The sequence below is a fragment of the Bombina bombina genome, chromosome 1 (assembly GCF_027579735.1).
Source record: "Bombina bombina isolate aBomBom1 chromosome 1, aBomBom1.pri, whole genome shotgun sequence".
NCBI lineage: Eukaryota > Metazoa > Chordata > Amphibia > Anura > Bombinatoridae > Bombina > Bombina bombina.
In genome coordinates, this window is record NC_069499.1 from 66,838,932 (window position 1) to 66,861,608 (window position 22,677).

General features: G+C 42.9%; 1 protein-coding gene across 1 annotated transcript in view; it reads right to left on the reverse strand.

Annotated features, from left to right (window-relative positions):
• Positions 1–22,677, reverse strand: part of TECPR2 (tectonin beta-propeller repeat containing 2) — a 608,030-nt gene that overhangs the window by 131,252 nt on the left and 454,101 nt on the right. Inside the window, exon 17 of the mRNA XM_053707105.1 lies at positions 2,498–2,646. Within this exon, the coding sequence (XP_053563080.1) occupies positions 2,498–2,646 (149 nt within the window). The remainder of the gene's footprint in view (positions 1–2,497; positions 2,647–22,677) is intronic.

Genomic DNA, 22,677 nt, shown 5'->3' on the forward strand with positions numbered 1-22,677 from the left:
CACCCAACCTGGTACCACGGATATCCAAAGAGTCATCTGAACTTCCAACCCCCTCAGAAGAGAACTCTAGGTCCGAGGCCAAAAGGACCCTAACACTTATTATCAAACATCCGCGGAAGTGCTAAAGCGACCACAAAATCGCTAGTTTCAAATTCCAGAATTTATTTTCTCCAAAAGGAAAAACTATAACAGACATAAGCTTCTCAAAATGAAATAAAATACATCCTAACCGGATCAAAGTAAATGAAGGCAGCACCCGCAGGTGAATGCCCAAAAAGAATGGACAAACTAACAGGACCAGCCAGTCAGAGGCCCAATTCTTCCAAAGCTCAGAACTGGAATAAGAAAAAGAAGAAAAAATAGAGACAAGGAGATTGACTTCATCCCCATGCGTCTAACCCAGCTTGCCTTCTGGAACCGAAGACCAAGGATCCATCGACCCATTAGGACTGGAATCCTCCAGCACTGCCAAAACATGCCTCAGAATCTATAACGAAAGGCAAGACTTACCTCCGCCGGGGCAACTGATGACCACGGCCCGAGGGATGGACCCCTGAAGCCTCAGAGAAAACCGCTTCCCCAGAGGGCTGATCTGATCCAGAAGAACCCACGCCTGACGAGCCCTGGTTAGCAGAACACGGACAGCATCTTCCAGGAAGATATAAATGCGCCAACGCCATATAGATATGGCCGTGCAAAACCGTGCCGCAACTTCTGGAGAAAACAAACTGCCTTCCGGAGAAGGGGGTAACGGCATTTGGGACAGCTGTTTGCGTAGCAAAAGAAGGATCTAGGGCGTGCCCTCCGTGGGATATGGAATCCTCAGGGGTGGATGGCTCGGTGGACTCTAAATTCCCCGATTCGGGAGAAAAGAACACTCTAAAGTGGCATTCAGAACATAACTGATGGGCATGGGCCATTTCATATTCTTTGCAAGAAGTAAAATCTGAATCGGAGACATCCGTCTCCACAAAATCAGAATCCTCCATAAATTGGTGATTGAAATTATGGATAAAAAATAAACGGCACCTTACACCCCCCAATGGCTGGGGCACTTACCACCTCCTATGACCCAGACAACTAGCGAAACAGATTCTCTCCGTCACCACACGATCAGGAATACGGAAATGGAGAACAGAAACGTGACCACGCCCAGTCACAAGGTGCACCGTGCAGGCCAAAGAAAAGCGTGCCAGTCCGTAAAGACTGTGCAGCCTGACAAAAAAAGGCCGGTATGTTCCAAAATAGCCACGAGCCCAAGCATCACTACACATTAGCAGAAACACATAAACATGATTAAAGTCCCCCCTGTTCAATAACCTCCCTCAGGAGATATTAACCCATGATTCCAAAGATAAAGGATTCCCACTGAGACCCTGACTTATTCATATACATTACATACTCATATTGAAAGTAAAATGAAACGATCTTACTGGAATCTACGCTGCGGAACAGGAACACAGCCCTTTAAGTGTGGCAGATAGTGTTGCTTCGGACATGGACTTGAGCGAAGAAAGCAGATAGCGAAACTCGTCAACGCTGATTGCCTATGGAGCTGTTAATATGAGTCGGGATGGTTTCGCAGAAAGACTCTCCCTGCATCTCCGGACTCTAACTTTCATCCATGATCTCACTGAGAGGCTGACAGGACTACTTAAAACTCCAGTCCCATACCGAAGAGTACTACTCTCCATAAGAGACTAAACCGAATCTTCCGACACTTCTCTGCCAAACTCCTGTGACAAAAGGCAAAGAATGACTGGGATATGAGGGAAGTGGGGGAGGTATTTAAGCCTTTGGCTGGGGTGTCTTTGCCTCCTCCTGGTGGCCAGGTTCTGTATTTCCCAAAAGTAATGAATGCAGCGGTGGACTCTCCCCGTTTAAGAAGAAAATCTACATAGGATGATTTTTGTGCAAGTATTTTATATTTATTTATTTTTACCACGCAAAAGCAAGTTTGGACACAGACACAAGTTTCAAACAATGTCCATCTAATAGTAATAGTTTTAAACATAGATTTTGATGGCATTTAAGAACCATATGTACATCAAGTCTGCCAATATTTTCTAAAAAGTGTGAACTTGATTAGCTTTTATAGATAAATGTATCCATGAAATAACTGACAAATGAGTTAATCTCTTGTTATCTCTTAAAGATCAAATACTACATTGAGAAAATGTTTTCCTCCTAAGAATTGATTTCCATATCACTTTATGGTCCCACTACACAGGCAAAGAATATCATCACAAGTCCTCAAGGTGCCGATCAGATACCATTACATAGCTGCTGATTTGTAAGTATGATCACACTAGCTTGATTGAAAAACAAGCTGAAGCACAGGGTATATTACCAATCAGCAACCATGTAAGCGCCACATGCATATTATTTACCATAGATATGACAAAACGGAGCTGAATTCCATCAAACATATGTCTTAGCTCATTGTGTATCATTTATGAATCAGAAATCAGTAACACATCAGATGCTTCTGTCTTACCTGTATAGGGGGCTCTATCATGATCCAGGCTGGCAACATCATACTTGGGTTTAGAGGTTGAGTTCCTACTCGGAAGTAAACAATACCACTGGTATCACATGCCCAGATATGTTGATTTCCACAAGAGAAACTGCACAATTTCACATGTCCTAGAACACAACACATAGAATAAAAACAGAAACGGCATTAATTGCTTTCAAAACAACAGTTTCAATGGAATTTCCTGATGGAAATGGTCAAATTTAGTCATTTTAGGTAAGGCTTATAAACATCAACTGAAAGTAATGTAGTGTTTTATGATATAATGGGATAGCTACCAAACTATTAAAACAGCAGAACAAATAAGCATCAGGGTACTTATCTACGTTTTCTAGAATTGCTATTGTAGAAGACTAATGGTATGTACAGTATGTGGAAGAATAAGAATATATTGTGTGTCTGAGCAACAATGTTTAAGGTATTCTATAAAACATGGCTGGCTGTGCACCAGCTTTCAAAGTTTGTATTGTAGCGTGAGATTAATTTTAAATGATTATATTATCTGTATTGTGCACAGTTTCATGATAGAAGCTGACCTCTACTACTCTCAGTATGGACTCAAGCCCCAGCTAGATTTTCAACTCTAATGATGACAAGGTTACCATCCAGCCGGAAACAGCGTGCATAAAATTATTTGTACATAAGCCCTCTTCCAAGTCTTTATATTATATTTAACAGCAAGATAATGTCAATGTAATTACTGGGTTTAGGCTGAGAATTTCCACTAAAGGGACACTAAACCCAAATTTTTATTTTATGGTTCAGATAGAGCATGCAATTTTAAGCAACGTTTTAATTTACTTCTATTATCAAATTGTCTTCGTTCTCTTGCTATCTTTATTTAAAAAGCAGGAATGTGATACATAGGGGCCGGCCCATTTTTGGTTTAGAACCTGGGTTATGCTTGCTTATTGGTGGGTAAATACAAGCCTCCAATAAGCAAGCGATATCCATGGTGCTGAACGTAAAATGGGCTGGCTGCTAAGATTTACATTCCTGCTTTTAAAATAAAGATAGCAAGAGAATGAAGAAATATTAAGAGGAGTAAATTAGAAAGTTGATTAAAATGTCATGCTCTATCTGAATCATGAAAGAAAAAAATTGGGTTCAGAGTCCCTTTAAGCAAGTACTTGTATCCAATATTTTTCCTTTTGTTTGGCAAAATAATTGTAAACAATTTAATACATTCCAGCAGGTAAAGTGGAGCATTGGGAATAAATTAAAGGGGAGAAAAATTTTGAGTAAACTGTCCCTTTAATAGTTGATTTAGCCTGTGGTATGCCCACCCATCCTGAAAGTTTTTGGCCTCAAGGCCAAGCTGTGTTGAAGAAATTACACTCCCAGTGGGTTATAGAAGAGATACGGTAATAAAATGTTAATTTTCCATTGTTCTCTCCAAGTATTGGTGATTGGTTTATGGACAGCTATAAGATAAAGAAGCAGGTATATGTACACAATGTGATAAAGTAACGAGATCTGATTTTACCTACAAGCTCAACCCATTTTATTAGGTTGTGGCTTCAAAACACAAAAACAGAATTTATGCTTACCTGATAAATTACTTTCTCCAACGGTGTGTCCGGTCCACAGCGTCATCCTTACTTGTGGGAAATATCTCTTCCCCAACAGGAAATGGCAAAGAGTCCCAGCAAAGCTGGCCATATAGTCCCTCCTAGGCTCCGCCCACCCCAGTCATTCGACCGACGGACAGGAGAAAAAATATAGGAGAAACCATATGGTACCGTGGTGACTGTAGTTAGAGAAAATAATTCATCAGACCTGATTAAAAACCAGGGCGGGCCGTGGACCGGACACACCGTTGGAGAAAGTAATTTATCAGGTAAGCATAAATTCTGTTTTCTCCAACATTGGTGTGTCCGGTCCACGGCGTCATCCTTACTTGTGGGAAACAATACCAAAGCTTTAGGACACGGATGAAGGGAGGGAGCAAATCAGGTTACCTAAACGGAAGGCACCACGGCTTGCAAAACCTTTCTCCCAAAAATAGCCTCCGAAGAAGCAAAAGTATCAAATTTGTAAAATGTGGCAAAAGTCGCTGCCTTACATATCTGATCAACAGAAGCCTCGTTCTTGAAGGCCCATGTGGAAGCCACAGCCCTAGTGGAGTGAGCTGTGATTCTTTCAGGAGGCTGCCGTCCGGCAGTCTCGTAAGCCAATCGGATGATGCTTTTAAGCCAAAAGGAAAGAGAGGTAGAAGTCGCTTTTTGACCTCTCCTTTTACCAGAATAGACGACAAACAGGGAAGATGTTTATCTGAAATCTTTTGTAGCTTCTAAATAGAATTTTAGAGCACGGACTACGTCCAAATTGTGTAACAAACGTTCCTTCTTTGAAACTGGATTCGGACACAAAGAAGGTACAACTATCTCCTGGTTAATATTTTTGTTAGAAACAACCTTTGGAAGAAAACCAGGCTTAGTACGCAAAACCACCTTATCTGCATGGAACACCAGATAGGGCGGAGAACGCTATAGGGCGGAGAACGCTGCAGAGCAGATAACGCTGAAACTCTTCTAGCAGAAGAAATAGCAACCAAAAACAAAACTTTCCAAGATAACAACTTAATATCTATGGAATGTAGAGGTTCAAACGGAACCCCTTGAAGAACTGAAAGAACTAGATTTAAACTCCAGGGAGGAGTCAAAGGTCTGTAAACAGGCTTGATCCTAACCAGAGCCTGAACAAATGCTTGAACATCTGGCATAGCTGCTAGTCGTTTGTGTAGTAAGACAGATAAAGCAGAAATCTGTCCCTTTAGAGAATTCGCAGATAATCCTTTATCCAAACCTTCTTGCAGAAAGGAAAGAATCTTAGGAATTTTTATCTTATTCCAAGGGAATCCCTTGGATTCACACCAGCAGATATATCTTTTCCATATTTTATGGTAAATCTTTCTAGTTACCGGTTTTCTGGCCTGAACCAGAGTATCAATCACCGAATCTGAAAACCCACGCTTTGATAGAATCAAGCGTTCAATCTCCAAGCCGTCAGCTGGAGGGAGACCAGATTTGGATGTTCGAATGGACCCTGAACAAGAAGGTCCTGTCTCAAAGGTAGCTTCCATGGTGGAACCGATGACATATTCACCAGGTCTGCATACCAAGTCCTGCGTGGCCACGCAGGAGCTATCAAGATCACTGAGGCCCTCTCCTGTTTGATCCTGGCTACCAGCCTGGGAATGAGAGGAAACGGTGGAAACACATAAGCTAGGTTGAAGGTCCAAGGCGCTACTAGTGCATCCACTAGAGTCGCCTTGGGATCCCTGGATCTGGACCCGTAGCAAGGAACCTTGAAGTTCTGACGAGACGCCATCAGATCCATGTCTGGAATGCCCCATAATTGAGTCAACTGGGCAAAAATCTTCGGGTGGAGTTCCCACTCCCCCGGATGGAATGTCTGACGACTCAGATAATCCGCTTCCCAGTTTTCCACACCTGGGATGTGGATCGCAGATAGATGGCAGGAGTGATTCTCCGCCCATTGTATTATTTTGGTTACTTCTTTCATCGCCAGGGAACTCCTTGTTCCCCCCTGATGATTGATATACGCAACAGTCGTCATGTTGTCTGATTGGAATCTTATGAATCTGGCCTTTGCAAGCTGAGGCCAAGCCCTGAGAGCATTGAATATCGCTCTTAGTTCCAGAATGTTTATCTGGAGAAGAGACTCTTCCCTAGACCATAGTCCCTGAGCTTTCAGGGATTCCCAGACCGCACCCCAGCCCACTAGACTGGCGTCGGTCGTGACAATGACCCACTCTGGTCTGCGGAAGCTCATTCCCTGGGATAGGTGGTCCAGGGATATCCACCAACGGAGTGAATCTCTGGTCTTCTGATCTACTTGAATCACTGGAGACAAGTCTGTATAGTCCCCATTCCACTGTTTCAGCATGCACAGTTGTAATGGTCTGAGATGAATTCGCGCAAAAGGAACTATGTCCATTGCTGCAATCATCAACCCTACTATTTCCATGCACTGAGCTATGGAAGGACGTTGAACAGAATGAAGAACTTGACAAGCGCTTAGAAGTTTTGACTTTCTGACATCTGTCAGAAAGATCCTCATTTCTAAGGAATCTATTATTGTTCCCAAGAAGGGAACTCTTGTGGACGGAGACAGAGAACTTTTTTCTATGTTCACCTTCCATCCGTGAGATCTGAGAAAGGCCAGAACGATGTCTGTATGAGCCTTTGCTTTTGAAAGGGACGAACCTTGTATTAGAATGTCGTCCAAGTATGGTACTACTGCAATGCCCCTCGGTCTTAGAACCGCTAGAAGGGACCCGAGTTCTTTGTGAAAATCCTTGGAGCAGTGGCTAATCCGAATGGGAGGGCCACAAACTGGTAATGTTTGTCCAGAAAGGCGAACCTTAGGAACTGATGATGTTCTTTGTGGATAGGAATATGTAGGTACGCATACTTTAGATCCACGGTAGTCATAAATTGACCTTCCTGGATAGTGGGTAGAATCGTTCGAATGGTTTCCATTTTGAACGATGGTACCCTGAGAAATTTGTTTAGGATCTTTAAATCCAGAATTGGTCTGAAGGTTCCCTCTTTTTTGGGAACTACGAACAGATTTGAGTAAAATCCCATTCCTTGTTCAGTCATTGGAACTGGGTGTATCACTTCCATCTTTAACAGGTCTTCTACACAATGTAAGAACGCCTGTTTCTTTATTTGGTTTGAGGATAAGTGAGACATGTAGAACCTTCCCCTTGGGGGTAGTTCCTTGAATTCCAGAAGATAACCCTGAGAAACTATTTCTAGCGTCCAGGGATCCTGAACATCTCTTGCCCAAGCCTGAGCAAAGAGAGAGAGTCTGCCCCCCACTAGATCCGGTCCCGGATCGGGGGCTACTCCTTCATGCTGTTTTGTTAGCGGTAGCAGGCTTCTTGGTCTGCTTACCCTTGTTCCAGCCTTGCATCGGTTTCCAGGCTGGTTTGGACTGTGAGGCATTACCCTCTTGCTTAGAGGATGCAGAATTAGAGGCCGGTCCGTTCCTGAAATTACGAAAGGAACGAAAATTAGACTTATTCTTGGCCTTGAAAGGCCTATCTTGTGGGAGGGCGTGACCCTTTCCCCCAGTGATGTCTGAGATAATCTCTTTGAATTCTGGTCCAAAGAGAGTTTTACCCTTGAAGGGGATGTTAAGCAATTTTATCTTGGATGATACATCCGCTGACCAAGACTTTAGCCAAAGCGCTCTGCGCGCCACAATTGCAAACCCTGAATTTTTCGCCGCTAATCTAGCTAATTGCAAAGCGGCATCTAAAATAAAAGAGTTAGCCAACTTAAGTGCGTGAACTCTGTCCATAACCTCCTCATATGGAGTCTCTCTACTGAGCGACTTTTCTAGTTCCTCGAACCAGAACCACGCTGCTGTAGTGACAGGAACAATGCACGAAATGGGTTGTAGAAGGTAACCTTGCTGTACAAAAATCTTTTTAAGCAAACCTTCCAATTTTTTATCCATAGGATCTTTGAAAGCACAACTATCCTCGATAGGAATAGTAGTACGCTTGTTTAGAGTAAAAACTGCCCCCTCGACCTTAGGGACTGTCTGCCATAAGTCCTTTCTGGGGTCGACCATAGGAAATAATTTCTTAAATATAGGAGGGGGGAACAAAAGGTATGCCGGGCTTCTCCCACTCCTTATTCACTATATCCGCCACCCGCTTGGGTATAGGAAAAGCGTCGGGGTGCACCGGAACCTCTAGGAACTTGTCCATCTTGCATAATTTTTCTGGAATGACCAAGTTGTCACAATCATCCAGAGTAGATAACACCTCCTTAAGCAGTGCGCGGAGATGTTCTAATTTAAATTTAAATGTCACAACATCAGGTTCAGCCTGTTGAGAAATTTTTCCTGAATCTGAAATTTCCCCATCTGACAAAACCTCCCTCATGGCCACTTCAGATTGGTGTGAGGGTATGACAGAACAATTATCATCAGCGCCCTCCTGCTCTTCAGTGTTTAAAACAGAGCAATCGCGCTTTCTCTGATATGCAGGCATTTTGGATAAAATATTTGCTATGGAGTTATCCATTACAGCCGTCAATTGTTGCATGGTAATAAGCATTGGCGCGCTAGAAGTACTAGGGGCCTCCTGCGTGGGCAAAACTGGCGTAGACACAGAAGGAGATGATGTAGAACCATGTCTACTCCCTTCATCTGAGGAATCATCTTGGGCAATTTCATTATCTGTGGCAGTACGGTCCTTACTTTGTTTGGACGCTATGGCACAATTATCACACAATTTTGAAGGGGGAGACACATTGGCTTTCATACATATAGAACATAGCTTATCTGAAGGCACAGACATGTTAAACAGGCTTAAACTTGTCAATAAAGCACAAAAATCGTTTTAAAACAAAACCGTTACTGTCTCTTTAAATTTTAAACAGAGCACACTTTATTACTGAATATGTGAAAAAATATGAAGGAATTGTTCAAAATTTACCAAAATTTCACCACAGTGTCTTAAAGCATTAAAAGTATTGCACACCAATTTTCAGAGCTTTAACCCTTAAAATAACGAAACCGGAGCCGGTTACAGATTTAACCCCTATACAGTCCCAGCTACAGCCTTTGCTGTGACTTTACCAAGCCCAGAGGGGAATACGATACCAAATGACGCCTTCTAGGAACTTTTCCAACTACTTTCAGGTCCTCACACATGCATCTGCATGTCTTGCTCTCAAAAACAACTGCGCAGTAATGGCGCGAAAATGAGGCTCAGCCTACAACTGGGAAGGCCCTTCCTGACTGGAAAAGGTGTCTAACATAGTGCCTGACGTTAAAAAGCGTTCCCCAAGTTTATAAGTGTGAATTATCAGCATAAACATGTATAAAATGTCCAAATAAAGCAATCGATTTAGCCCATAAAAGTGTCTACCAGTTTTATAGCCCATATTAAGCCCTTTATTCTGTTTGAGACTAAGAAAATGGCTTACCGGTCCCCATGAGGGGAAATGACAGCCTTCCAGCATTACACAGTCTTGTTAGAAATATGGCTAGTCATACCTTAAGCAGAAAAGTCTGCTAACTGTTTCCCCCAACTGAAGTTACTTCATCTCAACAGTCCTATGTGGAAACAGCAATCGATTTTAGTTACTGTCTGCTAAAATCATATTCCTCTCACAAACAGAAATCTTCATCTTTTTCTGTTTCAGAGTAAATAGTACATACCAGCACTATTTTAAAATAACAAACTCTTGATAGTAGAATAAAAAAACTACAACTAAACACCACATACTCTTAACCATCTCCGTGGAGATGTTGCCTGTGCAACGGCAAAGAGAATGACTGGAGTGGGCGGAGCCTAGGAGGGACTATATGGCCAGCTTTGCTGGGACTCTTTGCCATTTCCTGTTGGGGAAGAGATATTTCCCACAAGTAAGGATGACGCCGTGGACCGGACACACCAATGTTGGAGAAATCGGCTAATTCATATACACAAATAAATCTTAAAAAAAGCAAATCTTATACATTTTATACTCTGCAGCTGGTAAAAAAAGTAATTGGAAACACATTAAGGGAAAAACAATTTTATAGTATACTGCCCCTTTAATAAAATTTGATATTTAGCTATACAGTTAATTAGGTCCTTGACCTCAAAGTTTGGTTAAAGGGACACTGAACCCAAATTGTTTCTTTTGTTATTCAGATAGAGCATGACATTTTAATCAACTTTCTAATTTACTCCTATTATCAAATTTTCTTCATTCTCTTGGTATCTTTATTTAAAATGCAAGAATGTAAGTTTAGATGCCGGACCATTTTGGTGAACAACCTGGGTTGTCCTTGCTGAATGGTGGATAAATTCATCCACCAATAAAAAAGTGCTGTCCAGAGTTCTGAACCCCAAAAATGTGTAGATGCCTTCTTTTTCAAATAAAGATAGCAAGAGAACGAAGAAAAATTGATAATAGGAGTAAATTAGAAAGTTGCTTACAATTGCATGCTCTATCTGAAACACGAAAGAAAAAAATTTGGGTTCAGTGTCCCTTTAAGCTGTGGAACTCAGTTTGGTGTTTGTCTAGAACACGAGTGACTCTCGCATAACAAAGCTCCCGGGCAGTGACGTCAAATGCCAAGTGGCATGAACGAGAGAGATAGAACTTCTTTGAGTTCAAGGACCTTGCGATTTAAGTCTATATGCTTGATAAGGAATTCGCTTGTGAGTGCAATTTTAACTTACTATTAAACTTGTGAAAACTTTATTACACAAAGAGGTTTATTTTTGTTTTTTGCTCCCCTTTCTCTGCAGACCCTATGTATGTTATATAATAGACGTGCATTCATGTATTTCAGGCCGTTTCGAATGCAGAAGATGGCGGCTGCAAGTCGAATTAAGCAATTTTCAGAGCTGGATTTATTCTTGTGAAAGTGCAACACTAAGATCTGTGCAAATTTAGATCTTAGCGTGTTGCACTTTCACAAGAATAAATATGGATACAATTGCCGAATGCGGCTCATGGCTTCCATTCTTCAGCATTCGAATCAGCCCGAAATAACCGAATGCGCATTAATATGTTTTCTTATACTTGAACTGAACACACAAAACATCTACAAGAAACAGGCTTTTCTCAAGTTTATTTGCAGTGGACCCATGAAAAATATATTTTCTAAATGATTGGAATGGCTTTGAATCAGAAAAAGGTTTCAGGAAAATTGGTGATTTACAAACAATACACTGCTCTACTGATACAACTATGTATGTGCATGAAATCAGTTATTTCATTATAAAGGAACAATGAACTTTTAGGATTTAGAGTGTACAATTGTAAAACGTTTTCCAATTTACTTTATCACATTTAGTTTTTCTCTTGGTCTTATTTGTGAAAAGTTAGCTCCTTTCCATGGCAGCAAACTGCTACTGTTAAAAACATAAATTATGCTTACCTGATCATTTTCTTTTCTTCAGATGGAAAGAGTCCACAGCTGCATTCATTACTTTTGGGAAATAAGAACCTGGCCACCAGGAGGAGGCAAAGACACCCCAGCCACAGGCTTAAAGGGACATTAAACCCAATTTTTTTATTTCATGATTCAGACAGAGAATACCATTTTAAACAACTTTCTAATTTACTTATATAATCTAATTTGCTTCATTCTCTTGATATTCTTTCCTGAAAAGCATATCTAGATATGCTCAGTAGCTTCTGATTGGCGGCTGCATGTATTTGCCTGATGTGATTGGCTCACCAATGTGCATTGCAATTTCTTTAACAAAAGATATCTAAAGAATGAAGCAAATTAGATAACAGAAGTAAATTGGGATGTTGTTTAAAATTGTATTCTCTGTCTGACTCATGAAAGAAAAATTTTGGGTTTAATGTCCCTTTAAATACCACTCCCACTCCCCTCATCCCCCAGTCATTCTGGCGAGGAACAAGGAACAGTAGAAAAAAATCAGACGCCCCACCAAAAAATACGGGTGGGGAGCTATGGACTCTTTCCATCTGAAGAAAAGAAAACTATCAGGTAAGCATAATTTATGTTTTTCTTCATAAATGGAAAGAGTCCACAGCTGAATTCATTAATCAAACCTGAGTTGTCAAAAGACCTAAGCTGTTGCTCTAACCATTATACCAGATCAGAGCACCAACCCCACCTTCAAACTGCAAAACATCCATTGAGCAGTGGACACATCACAGGCTATCCAAAAGTCACCAAGCTACTCGCGTAACTTGAACATGGAGAAGCACCAAAACCTCAAAATCTGAGGACTAACCTCAGATCCCAGATTCTGCTCCCAACACCCGACCAGCCCAGCGACAGGCAGATCTGACAAACAGGGCAACAAAAGGGACCCCCAATCTACTGCCCAGAAAAAGGACAGAATGGGACGTACCTAGCCATCCCAATAGAATTCGGGTGCCAACCCAAAAAGGTCCCTCAATTAGGAACTCCAAAGAGAACCTCACAGAGATGAGCAGAGAAATGCAGTAGATCACCATAAGATCTAGCACGATACCAATGACAGTCTCAACACGGAGACTGCAATCTCCACAGATGGAACAGAACAACCTACTATAGGGTAAAATACCCATTACCTCAAATACCTCCTAAAGAAGAACAAACTACCACCCCCCCCCCCAAGGGGGAGAGCACAGAGAACAACAGCGCACAAGCTCCAAACAGGAAGCCGTAGCCTGATAAAAACAAAAGCTGAATGAAAATCATCCAGACACCACGAAACACAGAACTCCCAATGAAGGAGAGCACCAATCATTCAAAAGACAGGACAGACCAAAAGGAGCGTATCCAAAAACGCACAGATCCTGGCCAAGCCGCAAGCAGCTCAACTAACTAGACCATAAGTCATAGCCAATGTTCCCTGGAAAAACTGGAACGCACTGAACCAACCACAGGATCATAAGATTCCGGACATCCGGAAAGATTCAAGACAAAAACTATAGGCCCGAGCCCAGAAATGTGTGGAACCAACCACACACCTAGAAACACAAATACCCTGTCTGAAAAAAAGACGTCACAGGGGAATGACCGGACTACTCAGGAAAAACGGAAAACAAGAGTCACTCAAAAATTTGCCGGGGTCCAGCACTCCAAAAAAAGCTAGAGCACTACAGAGTGGTTACGAGACTCTAGAGCCCAAAATGTGTTCAGAACACCAAGACCAAGGGAAAACAACGAGGACCAAGTCGTCCTAAGAGGGAGTAGAACAAGTCTAAAGCAAACCACGAGGCCACGCCTGTGTGCCCCTAAACGTCTCCATAAACACCTCAAATTACGTAACCAGAGGAACCCACCTAAGGAAAAAGAATGCAAAGCATCCCAACCCTGGTAGAAAACCCCCTAACCAAAGCTTGGAGAAGGAGACAACACAGCATATCGTCCCAAAAAACTAACTCCCTAAAACTGGAAAAGGCCATAGGCCCTCCCAGAAGGCGTCTAAACCCCTAAGGATACCGGACAAGTCCGGAAGTCTCGACCCGAAAGAAGAGAAGTCCAAAAGGAACAAGTCCAAAAGGACAAGTCCAAAAAGCCCCTAAAAGGCAAGAAGCCCCAGAGGCAGATGGCCCGATCCCGAGGCATTGAGCACGCTAATACGGCATTTAGAACATAACTGATAGGCTTGTATTATCTGGGGCAATAAGCATTCTGCGCATGGAGTAGATTCCGAAACAGCCGTCCGACTCCACAATATCAGACTCCTCCATAACTAGGATATTGAGTACAAAAGAGTGGACTAAATCTAAACGGCACCTGATACCCACAATGGCTGGGGCACTTAGCACCTCCTATGAACCAGACACCAGCAGATCAGAATTTCTCCATTGACACACTGTCAGGAATGCGGAAATGGAGCCCATAAATGTGATCATGCCCGGTCACCAGGTGAACAGTATAGTCCAAAAAAAAGCACGCCCCACTGTAAGAACGCATCACTTTCCAAAAGCTGTTATGTTCCACAAGCCATGAGCTGAAATAACACTACACATAAGCAGGTTGAATCATATAACAAACATGATTTAAAAAAAAACCCTGTTCAATAACCCCCCTCAGGAGATATTAACCCTTGGTTCCAAGATGAAAAAGGAGACTCACTGAGACCCTGATTTATAAATTAGTCCCACAAGGTGGTAACCCCTCGGGAAAACATCTGTAATACAGTACATTTCATGAAGAAAGTAAAATGAAACAATCTTACCGGAATCTACGCCGTGGAACAGGAATACGGCCTTTCAAGTGTGACAGATCGTAGCAACGATTCTGCCATGGACTTGAGAGAAGAAAGCAGGCAGCGAAACTCGTCAACGCCGATTGCTTGTGGAGCTGTTTATATGAGTTGGGATGGTTTCGCAGTAAGACTCTCCCTGCATCTCCGGACTCTAACTTTCATCCATGCTTTCACTGAAAGGCTGACAGGACTACTTAAAACTCCAGTCCCATGCTGAAGAGTACTACCCTCCATAAGAGACTAATCAAACTTCTGACACTTCTCTGCCAACCTCCTAGGACGAAAGTCAAAGAATGACTGGGGGATGAGGTAAGTGGGATGGGTGTTTAAACCTTTGGCTGGGGTGTCTTTGCCTCCTCCTGGTGGCCAGGTTCTGAATTCCCAAAAGTAATAAATGCAGCTGTAGACACTTTCCATTTATGAAGAAAACCATTGTTTCCAGCACTGCTACCATATAGTGATCCAGACATGTGCGCACTCCAGTTTACTCTCAAATCAGCAGTAGTTCTCTGCGTAGAGAATTAATATGCACAAAGAACAGGTTGAGCTCCCGCAGGTTTATCGCCTCAGAGAACAGACGCACCCGCAGGAACAACCCAACAGGGACTCTGTTCTACCAAGCTCAAACTGGAAGGAGTACACGATAACAAGACTATAAGAAGATTACTTCATCCCCTTATGTCTAATTCTGAAAGCTATTCGAAGAAGCAGACTGAGAAGTCTCAGCGGCCCCTTGATTCCTAGATCTTGAGGAATTGAGCACTCTAATACGGCATTCAGAACATAACTGATAGGCTAGTATCATCCAGGGCAATACGCATTCTGTGCAAGGAGTAGAAACTGAAAACAAGACATCCGTCTCCACAATATCAAACTCCTCCATAGCTAGGATATTGATACAAAAATTGGACCAAAAACGTAAACATCACCTGACACCCCCAATGGCTGGGGCACTCACCACCTCCTAAGAGCCAGACACCAGCAGATCAGAATGACTCCATCGCCACATGGTCAGGAATGCGGAAATGGAGTAAAAAACGACCACACCCGGTCACAAGGTGAACCGTACAGTCAAGAAAAAGCACGCCCTACCGTAAAGGCAACGTCACTTCAAAAGGCCATTATGTTCAACAAGCCATATGCCTAAGTACGCTATGCATAAGCAGGTCGAATCACATAACAAACATGATTAAAAACCCCTCTGTTCAAAAACTCCCCTCAGGAGGTATTAACCCTTGATTCCAAGATACAAAAGGAGCCTCTCACTGAGACCCTGATGTATAGTTAGTCCCACAAGGTGGTAGCCTCTCGGGACAACATTTGTAATACAATACAATTCTGACGAAAATAAAATGAAACGATATTACCGGAATCTACGCCATGGAACAGGAACACGGCCCTTCAAGTTTGACAGATAGTAGCATTGCCTCTGCCATGGACTTGAGAGAAGAAAGGAGGCAGCAAAACTCGTCAACGCCGATTGCTTGTGGAGCTGATAAAATGAGTCAGGATGGTTTCGCAGAAAGACTCTCCCTGCATCTCCGGACTCTAACTTTCACCCATGCTTTCACTGAAAGGCTGACAGGACTACTTAAAACTCCAGTCCCATGCTGTAGAGTACTACCCTCCATAAGAGACTATCGAAAACGTCTGACACTTCTCTGCCAACCTCCTGAGACAAAAGGCAAAGAATGATTGGGGGATGAGGGAAGTGGGAGGGGTATTTAAGCCTTTGGCTGGGGTGTCTTTGCTTCCTCCTAGTGGCCAGGTTCTGAATTCCCAAAAAGTAATGAATGCAGCTGTGGACTCTTTCCATTCATGAAGAAAATGATTTCCTCACTCTCATAAACCATAGTAAAGCAGTAGTTGGATAATAAGAAGGAAGGGAAAAAAATTAATTTATACTTACACGATAAATTATTTTCTTTACTGGCATGGAGAGTCCACAAATTCATTCAATTACTAGTGGGAATTCAACTCCTGGCCACCAGGTGGAGGCAAAGAAAACCAAAGCGTTGCTTCAAGTATCCTCCCCCTTACCAAATCCCCAGTCATTCAGCCGAGGAATCATGGAAAGAGAAGAATACACAAAGGGTATAGAGATCCCCAAGGTTTTTAGAAAATGACAAAAAGCCCTCCTAAAATAAGAACGGGTCGTGGACTATCCATGCCAGGAAAGAAAATAATTCATCAGGTAAGCATAAATTATATTTTCTTTCCAATGGCATGGAGAGTCCACAAATCTATACAATTACTAGTGGGAACCAATACCAAAGCTAGAGTCCACAGAATAGAAGGGAGGGATACACAAGACAGGCGAGCCTAAACAGAAGGCACCACCGCTTGAAGAACTTTCCTCCCAAAGGAAGCCACAGTAGAAACAAAAATATTAAATTTGGAAAAAGTATGCAATGATGACCAAGTGGCCGCCTTGCAAATTGGTTACATAGAAGCATCATTTTTAAAGGCACAAGAGGAAGCAACAGCCCTAGTGGAGTGAGCTGTAATTTTCTCTGGCGGCTGCTGTCCAGCTATCTCATAAGCCAATCGAATAACACTTCTCAAGAAGAAGGAGTAGAAGAAGTGGCCTTCTGACCCCTCCATTTACCAGAAAAGACAGCAAAAAGAGCAGAAGATTGACAAAAATCTTTCGTAGCCTGCAAATATTACTTCAAAGCACGCATAACATCCAGATTGTGCAACAACCGCTCCATAATATTGTGTTCCGAAACCACTTTAGGTAGGAATCCTAATTTAGTACGGAGGACCACCTTATCTGCATGAAAAATAAGATAAGGAGAATCACACTGTAGAGCCGAAAGCTCCAAAACTGTACGGCAGAGGAAATTGCCAGCAGAAACAAAACCTTCCAGGACAATAACTTAATATCAATAGAATGCAAAGGCTCAAATTGAGCCTGCTGCAGAACTTTGAGAAACGGAATAATGTCCATGGATGCCACCAATTACTTCCATGCACACTGCCACTGATGGACGAACAGAGGACTGAAGAGAGGGACAGGCCTCCATAAGCTTGAATTGTCCCCAGAAAACACAACCTGGCACCAAGGAACTTTTCCCTAGATTCACCTTCCACCCATGAGAGCAGAGAATGGCTAAAAGAGAATCTGTAAGGGATCTTGCTAACTGAAAAGATGGCGCCTGAAGCAAGATATCGTCCAGGTAAGGAGTGACCAAAATTCCTAGAGATCTAGAGAGCCGTGGCAAGTCCGAAAGGAAGGGCAACAAATTGGAAATGTTGATCCAAAAAAGCGAACCTCAGGAACTTGAAATGTTCCCTGTGGATAGGCACATGAAGATACGAATCCTTTAAGTCTATGGCGGTCAAAAATTGACCCTCCTGATCTAGAGGGAGAATAGAAAGAATAGTCTCCATTTTGAAGGACGAAACCTTGAGAAACTTGTTGAGAGACTTGAGGTCTAGACATGCTGACTTAGCGTCAGCGGAAGGCTTTCTAGATTGCTTACCCTTATTCCAGGACTGGCTAGCTCTCCAAGGATTCTTGGCTTGCTCAGATTTAGAAGACGAGGAAGATTTCTGTCCACTGAAGTTACGAAAAGAACAAAAATTAGAAGTCTGACGACCTTTGGGTCTATTCTTCTTATCATGTGGTAAAAAAACTCATTTTCCACCAGTAACCATGGAAATTATCTCTGCCAGACCAGGACCAAATAAAGTCTTACCCTTAAAAGGTAGAGACAGAAGCTTGGATTTGGAAGTTACATATGCAGACCAAGACTTTTATCAAAGGGCTCTGCGTAGCAAAACTAGAAATATTGGCACCCAACCTGAAAACTTACATACTGGCATCACAGATAAAAGTATTAGCCAGCTTTAGGGCCTTGATCCTATCTTGGATCTCTTCTATAGTAGTTTCCTCTGAAATTAGATCAGACAATGAGTGACACCAATAAGAGGATGCACCAGCAACTGTCGCAATACTAGCAACTGTTTGCCACTGCAAACCCTGATGAAGAAAGGTAAATTTATGCTTACCTGATAAATTAATTTCTTCTATGGTATGACGAGTCCACGGATTCATCCTTTACTTGTGGGATATTATCCTCCTGCTAACAGGAAGTGGCAAAGAGCACCACATCAGAGCTGTCTATACAGCTCCTCCCTTAGCTCCATCCCCCAGTCATTCGACCAAAGGTACAGGAAGAAAAAGGAGAAACTATAATCTGTCTTAAAATGACAGGGCGGGCCGTGGACTCATCGTACCATAGAAGAAATAAATTTATCAGGCAAGCATAAATTTACTTTTCTTCTATAAGGTACGACGAGTCCACGGATTCATCCTTTACTTGTGGGATACAATAAAAAAGCTACAGGACACTGCTTGAAGAAGTTTTCTCCCAAAAATAGCCTCAGAAGAAGCAAAAGTATCAAATTTGTAAAAGGTATGAAGCGAAGACAAAGTCGCAGCCTTACAAATCTGTTCAACAGAAGCATCATTTTTAAAAGCCCATGTGGAAGCCACCGCTCTGGTAGAGTGAAATCTTTGGTTGCTTGCAAGTAAAACTTCAAAGCATGAACCACGTCAAAGTTGTGCAACAGACGCTCCTTCTTAGGGAAGGATTAGGACACAGAGAAGGAACAACAATTTCCTGATTGATATTCCTATTAGTAACAACCTTAGGAAGGAATCCAGGTTTGGTACGCAAAACCACCTTATCAGCATGGAAAACAAGATAAGGCGAGTCGCATTGCAATGCAGATAGTTCAGAAACTCTTCGAGCCGAAGAGATAGCAACTAAAAACAGAACTTTCCAAGATAGAAGCTTAATATCTATGGAATGCATAGGTTCAAACGGAACCCCTTGAAGAAATTTAAGAACTAAATTCAGACTCCATGGCGGAGCAACAGGTTTAAACACAGGCTTGATTCTAACTAAAGCCTGACAGAACGACTGAACATCTAGAACATCTGCCAGATGCTTGTGCAGTAGAATTGATAAAGGAGATATCTGTCCATTTAAGGAACTAGCTGATAGCCCCTTCTCCAATCCTTCTTGGAGAAAGGACAAAATCCTAGGAATCCTGATCTTACTCCATGAGTAGCCTTTGGATTCGCACCAACAAAGATATTTACGCCATATCTTATGATAAATTTTCCTAGTGATAGGCTTTCGAGCCTGAATCAAGGTATCTATGACCGACTCAGAGAAACCCCGCTTGGACAAAATCAAGCATTCAATCTCCAAGCAGTCAGCCGCAGAGAAACTATATTTGGATGCTGGAAGGACCCTGAATCAGAAGGTCCTGTCTCAGTGGCAGAGTCCATGGTGGAAGAGATGACATATCCAACAGGTCTGCATAAAAAGTCCTGCATGGCCACGCAGGTGCTATCAAAATCACCGAAGCTCTCTCCTGTTTGATTCTGGCAATCAAATGAGGAAGGAGAGGAAATGGTGGAAACACATAAGCCAGGTTGAACGACCAGGGTACTGCTAGAGCATCTATCAGTACTGCCTAAGGATCCCTTGACCCGTAACAAGGAAGTTTGGCGTTCTGACGAGACACCATCAGATACAATTCTGGTGTGCCCCATTAATGAATCAATTGTGCAAACACCTCCGGATGGAGTTCCCACTCCCCCGGATGAAAAGTCTGACGACTTAGAAAATCCGCTTCCCAGTTCTCCACTCCTGGGATATAGATTGCTGATAGATGGCAAGAGTGAGTCTCTGCCCATCGAATTATTTTCGTAACCTCTATCATCGCTAGAGAACTCTTTGTTCCCCCTTGATGATTGATATATGCTACAGTCGTGATATTGTCCAACTGGAATCTTATAAATCTGGCCGAAGCCAGCTGAGGCCACGCCTGAAGCGCGTTGAATATCGCTCTCAGTTCTCGAATATTTATCGGGAGGAGAGCCTCCTCCTGAGTCCACAAACCCTGTGCTTTCAGGGAATTCCAGACTGCACCCCAGCCCAATAGGCTGGCGTCCGTCGTCACTATGACCCATGCTGGCCTGCGGAAACACATTCCCTGGGACAGACGATACTGTGACAACCACCAAAGAAGAGGCGATAAATCTGCATAATCCCCATTCCACTGTTTGAGCATACATAGTTGCAGTGGTCTGAGATGCAAGCGAGCAAACGGAACTATGTCCATTGCCGCTACCATTAGTCAATTTATCTCCAAACACTGAGCCACTGACGGCCGAGGAATAGAATGAAGAGCTCGGCAGGTGGTTAAAATCTTTGATTTCCTGACCTCTGTCAGAAAAAATTTCATGTCCACCGAATCTATCAGAGTTCCCAGGAATGGAACTCATGCGAGAGGGATAAGTGAACTCTTTTTTACGTTCACCTTCCCCCCGTGAGATCTTAGAAAAGCCAACACGATGTCCATGTGAGATTTGGCGAGTTGGCAAGTCGACCCCTGAATTAAGATATCATCCAGATAAGGCGCCACTGCTATGCCCCGCGGCCTTAGAACCGCCAGAAGGGACCCTAGCACCTTTGTGAAAATTCTGGGAGCTGTGGCCAACCCGAAGGGAAGAGCCACAAACTGGTAATGCTTGTCCAGAAAGGCGAACCTGACGAACTGGTGATGATCTTTGTGGATAGGGATGTGTAGATACGCATCCTTTAAGTCCACGGTGGTCATATATTGACCCTCCTGGATCATTGGTAAAATAGTCCGAATGGTTTCCATTTTGAAGAATGGGACACTTAGATCTCAAGATCCTAAACAAATTCCTCAAATTGGTCTGAAGGTTCCCTCTTTTTTGGGAACCACATACAGATTGGAGTAGAACCCCTGCCCCTGTTCTGTTTTCGGAACTGGGCAGATCACTCCCATGGTATATAGGTCTTCTACACAGCGTAAGAACGCCTCTCTTTTTGTCTGGTTTACAGACAATTGAGAAAGATGGAATCTCCCCCTTGGAGGAGAATCTTTGAAATCTAGAAGATACCCCCCTGGGTTACGATTTCTAAAGCCCAGGAGTCCTGAACGTCTCTTGCCCAAGCCTGAGCAAAGAAAGAAAGTGTGCCCCCTACTAGATCTGGTCCCGGATCGGGGGTTACCCCTTCATGCTGTCTTGGTGGCAGCAGCGGGCTTCTTGGCCTGTTTACCTTTGTTCCAAGTCTGGTTAGGTCTCCAGACTGACTTGGATTGAGCAAAATTCCCCTCTTGCTTTGAAGCAGGGGAAGAGGTAGAGGGACCACCTTTGAAGTTTCGAAAGGAACGAAAATTATTTTGTTTGGTCCTCATCTTATTCGTCTTATCCTGAGGAAGGGCATGGCCTTTCCCTCCAGTGATGTCTGAAATTATCTCTTTCAGTTCAGGCCCGAATAGGGTATTACCCTTGAAAGGGATGGCTAAAAGCTTAGATTTTAATGACACATCAGCAGACCAGGACTTAAGCCATAACGCTCTACGCGCTAAAATGGCAAAACCTGAATTCTTTGCCGCTAATTTAGCCAGTTGAAAAGCGGCATCTGTAATGAAAGAATTAGCTAGCTTGAGCGCCCTAATTCTATCCAGAATATCACCTAATGGGGTCTCAACCTGAAGAGCCTCCTCCAGAGCCTCGAACCAAAAAGCAGCTGCAGTAGTTACGGGAACAATGCACGCTATAGGTTGGAGAAGAAAATCCTGATGAACAAATATTTTCTTTAGGAGACCCTCTAATTTTTTATCCATAGGATCTTTGAAAGCACAACTGTCCTCAATAGGTATAATTGTACGCTTAGCAAGGGTAGAAATAGCTCCCTCCACCTTAGGGACCGTCTGCCACGAGTCCCGCATGGTGTCTGATATGGGAAACATTTTCTTAAAAGTAGGAGGGGGAGCGAACGGAATACCTGGTCTATCCCACTCCTTAGTAACAATGTCCGAAATCCTCTTAGGGACCGGAAAAACATCAGTGTAAGCAGGGACCTCTAGAAATCTGTCCATTTTACACAATTTCTCTGGAACTACAATACAGTCACATCATCCAGAGTCGCTAAAACCTCCCTGAGCAATAAGCGGAGGTGTTCTAGTTTAAATTTAAAAGCCGTCATATCTGAGTCTGTCTGAGGGAACATCTTTCCTGAATCAGAAATCTCTCCCTCAGACAGCAAATCCCTCACCCCCAACTCAGAACATTGTGAGGGTACATCGGATATGGCTAATAAAGCGTCAGAGGGCTCAGCATTTGTTCTCACACCAGACCTACTGCACTTCCCCTGCAACCCAGTCAGCTTAGATAAAACCTCTGTGAGGGTAGTATTCATAACTGCGGCCATATCTTGCAGGGTGAAAGAATTAGACGCACTAGAAGTACTTGGCGTTGCTTGTGCGGGCGTTAAAGGTTGTGATACTTGGGGAGAATTAGATGGCATAACCTGATTCCCTTCTGACTGAGAATCATCCTGCGACATTT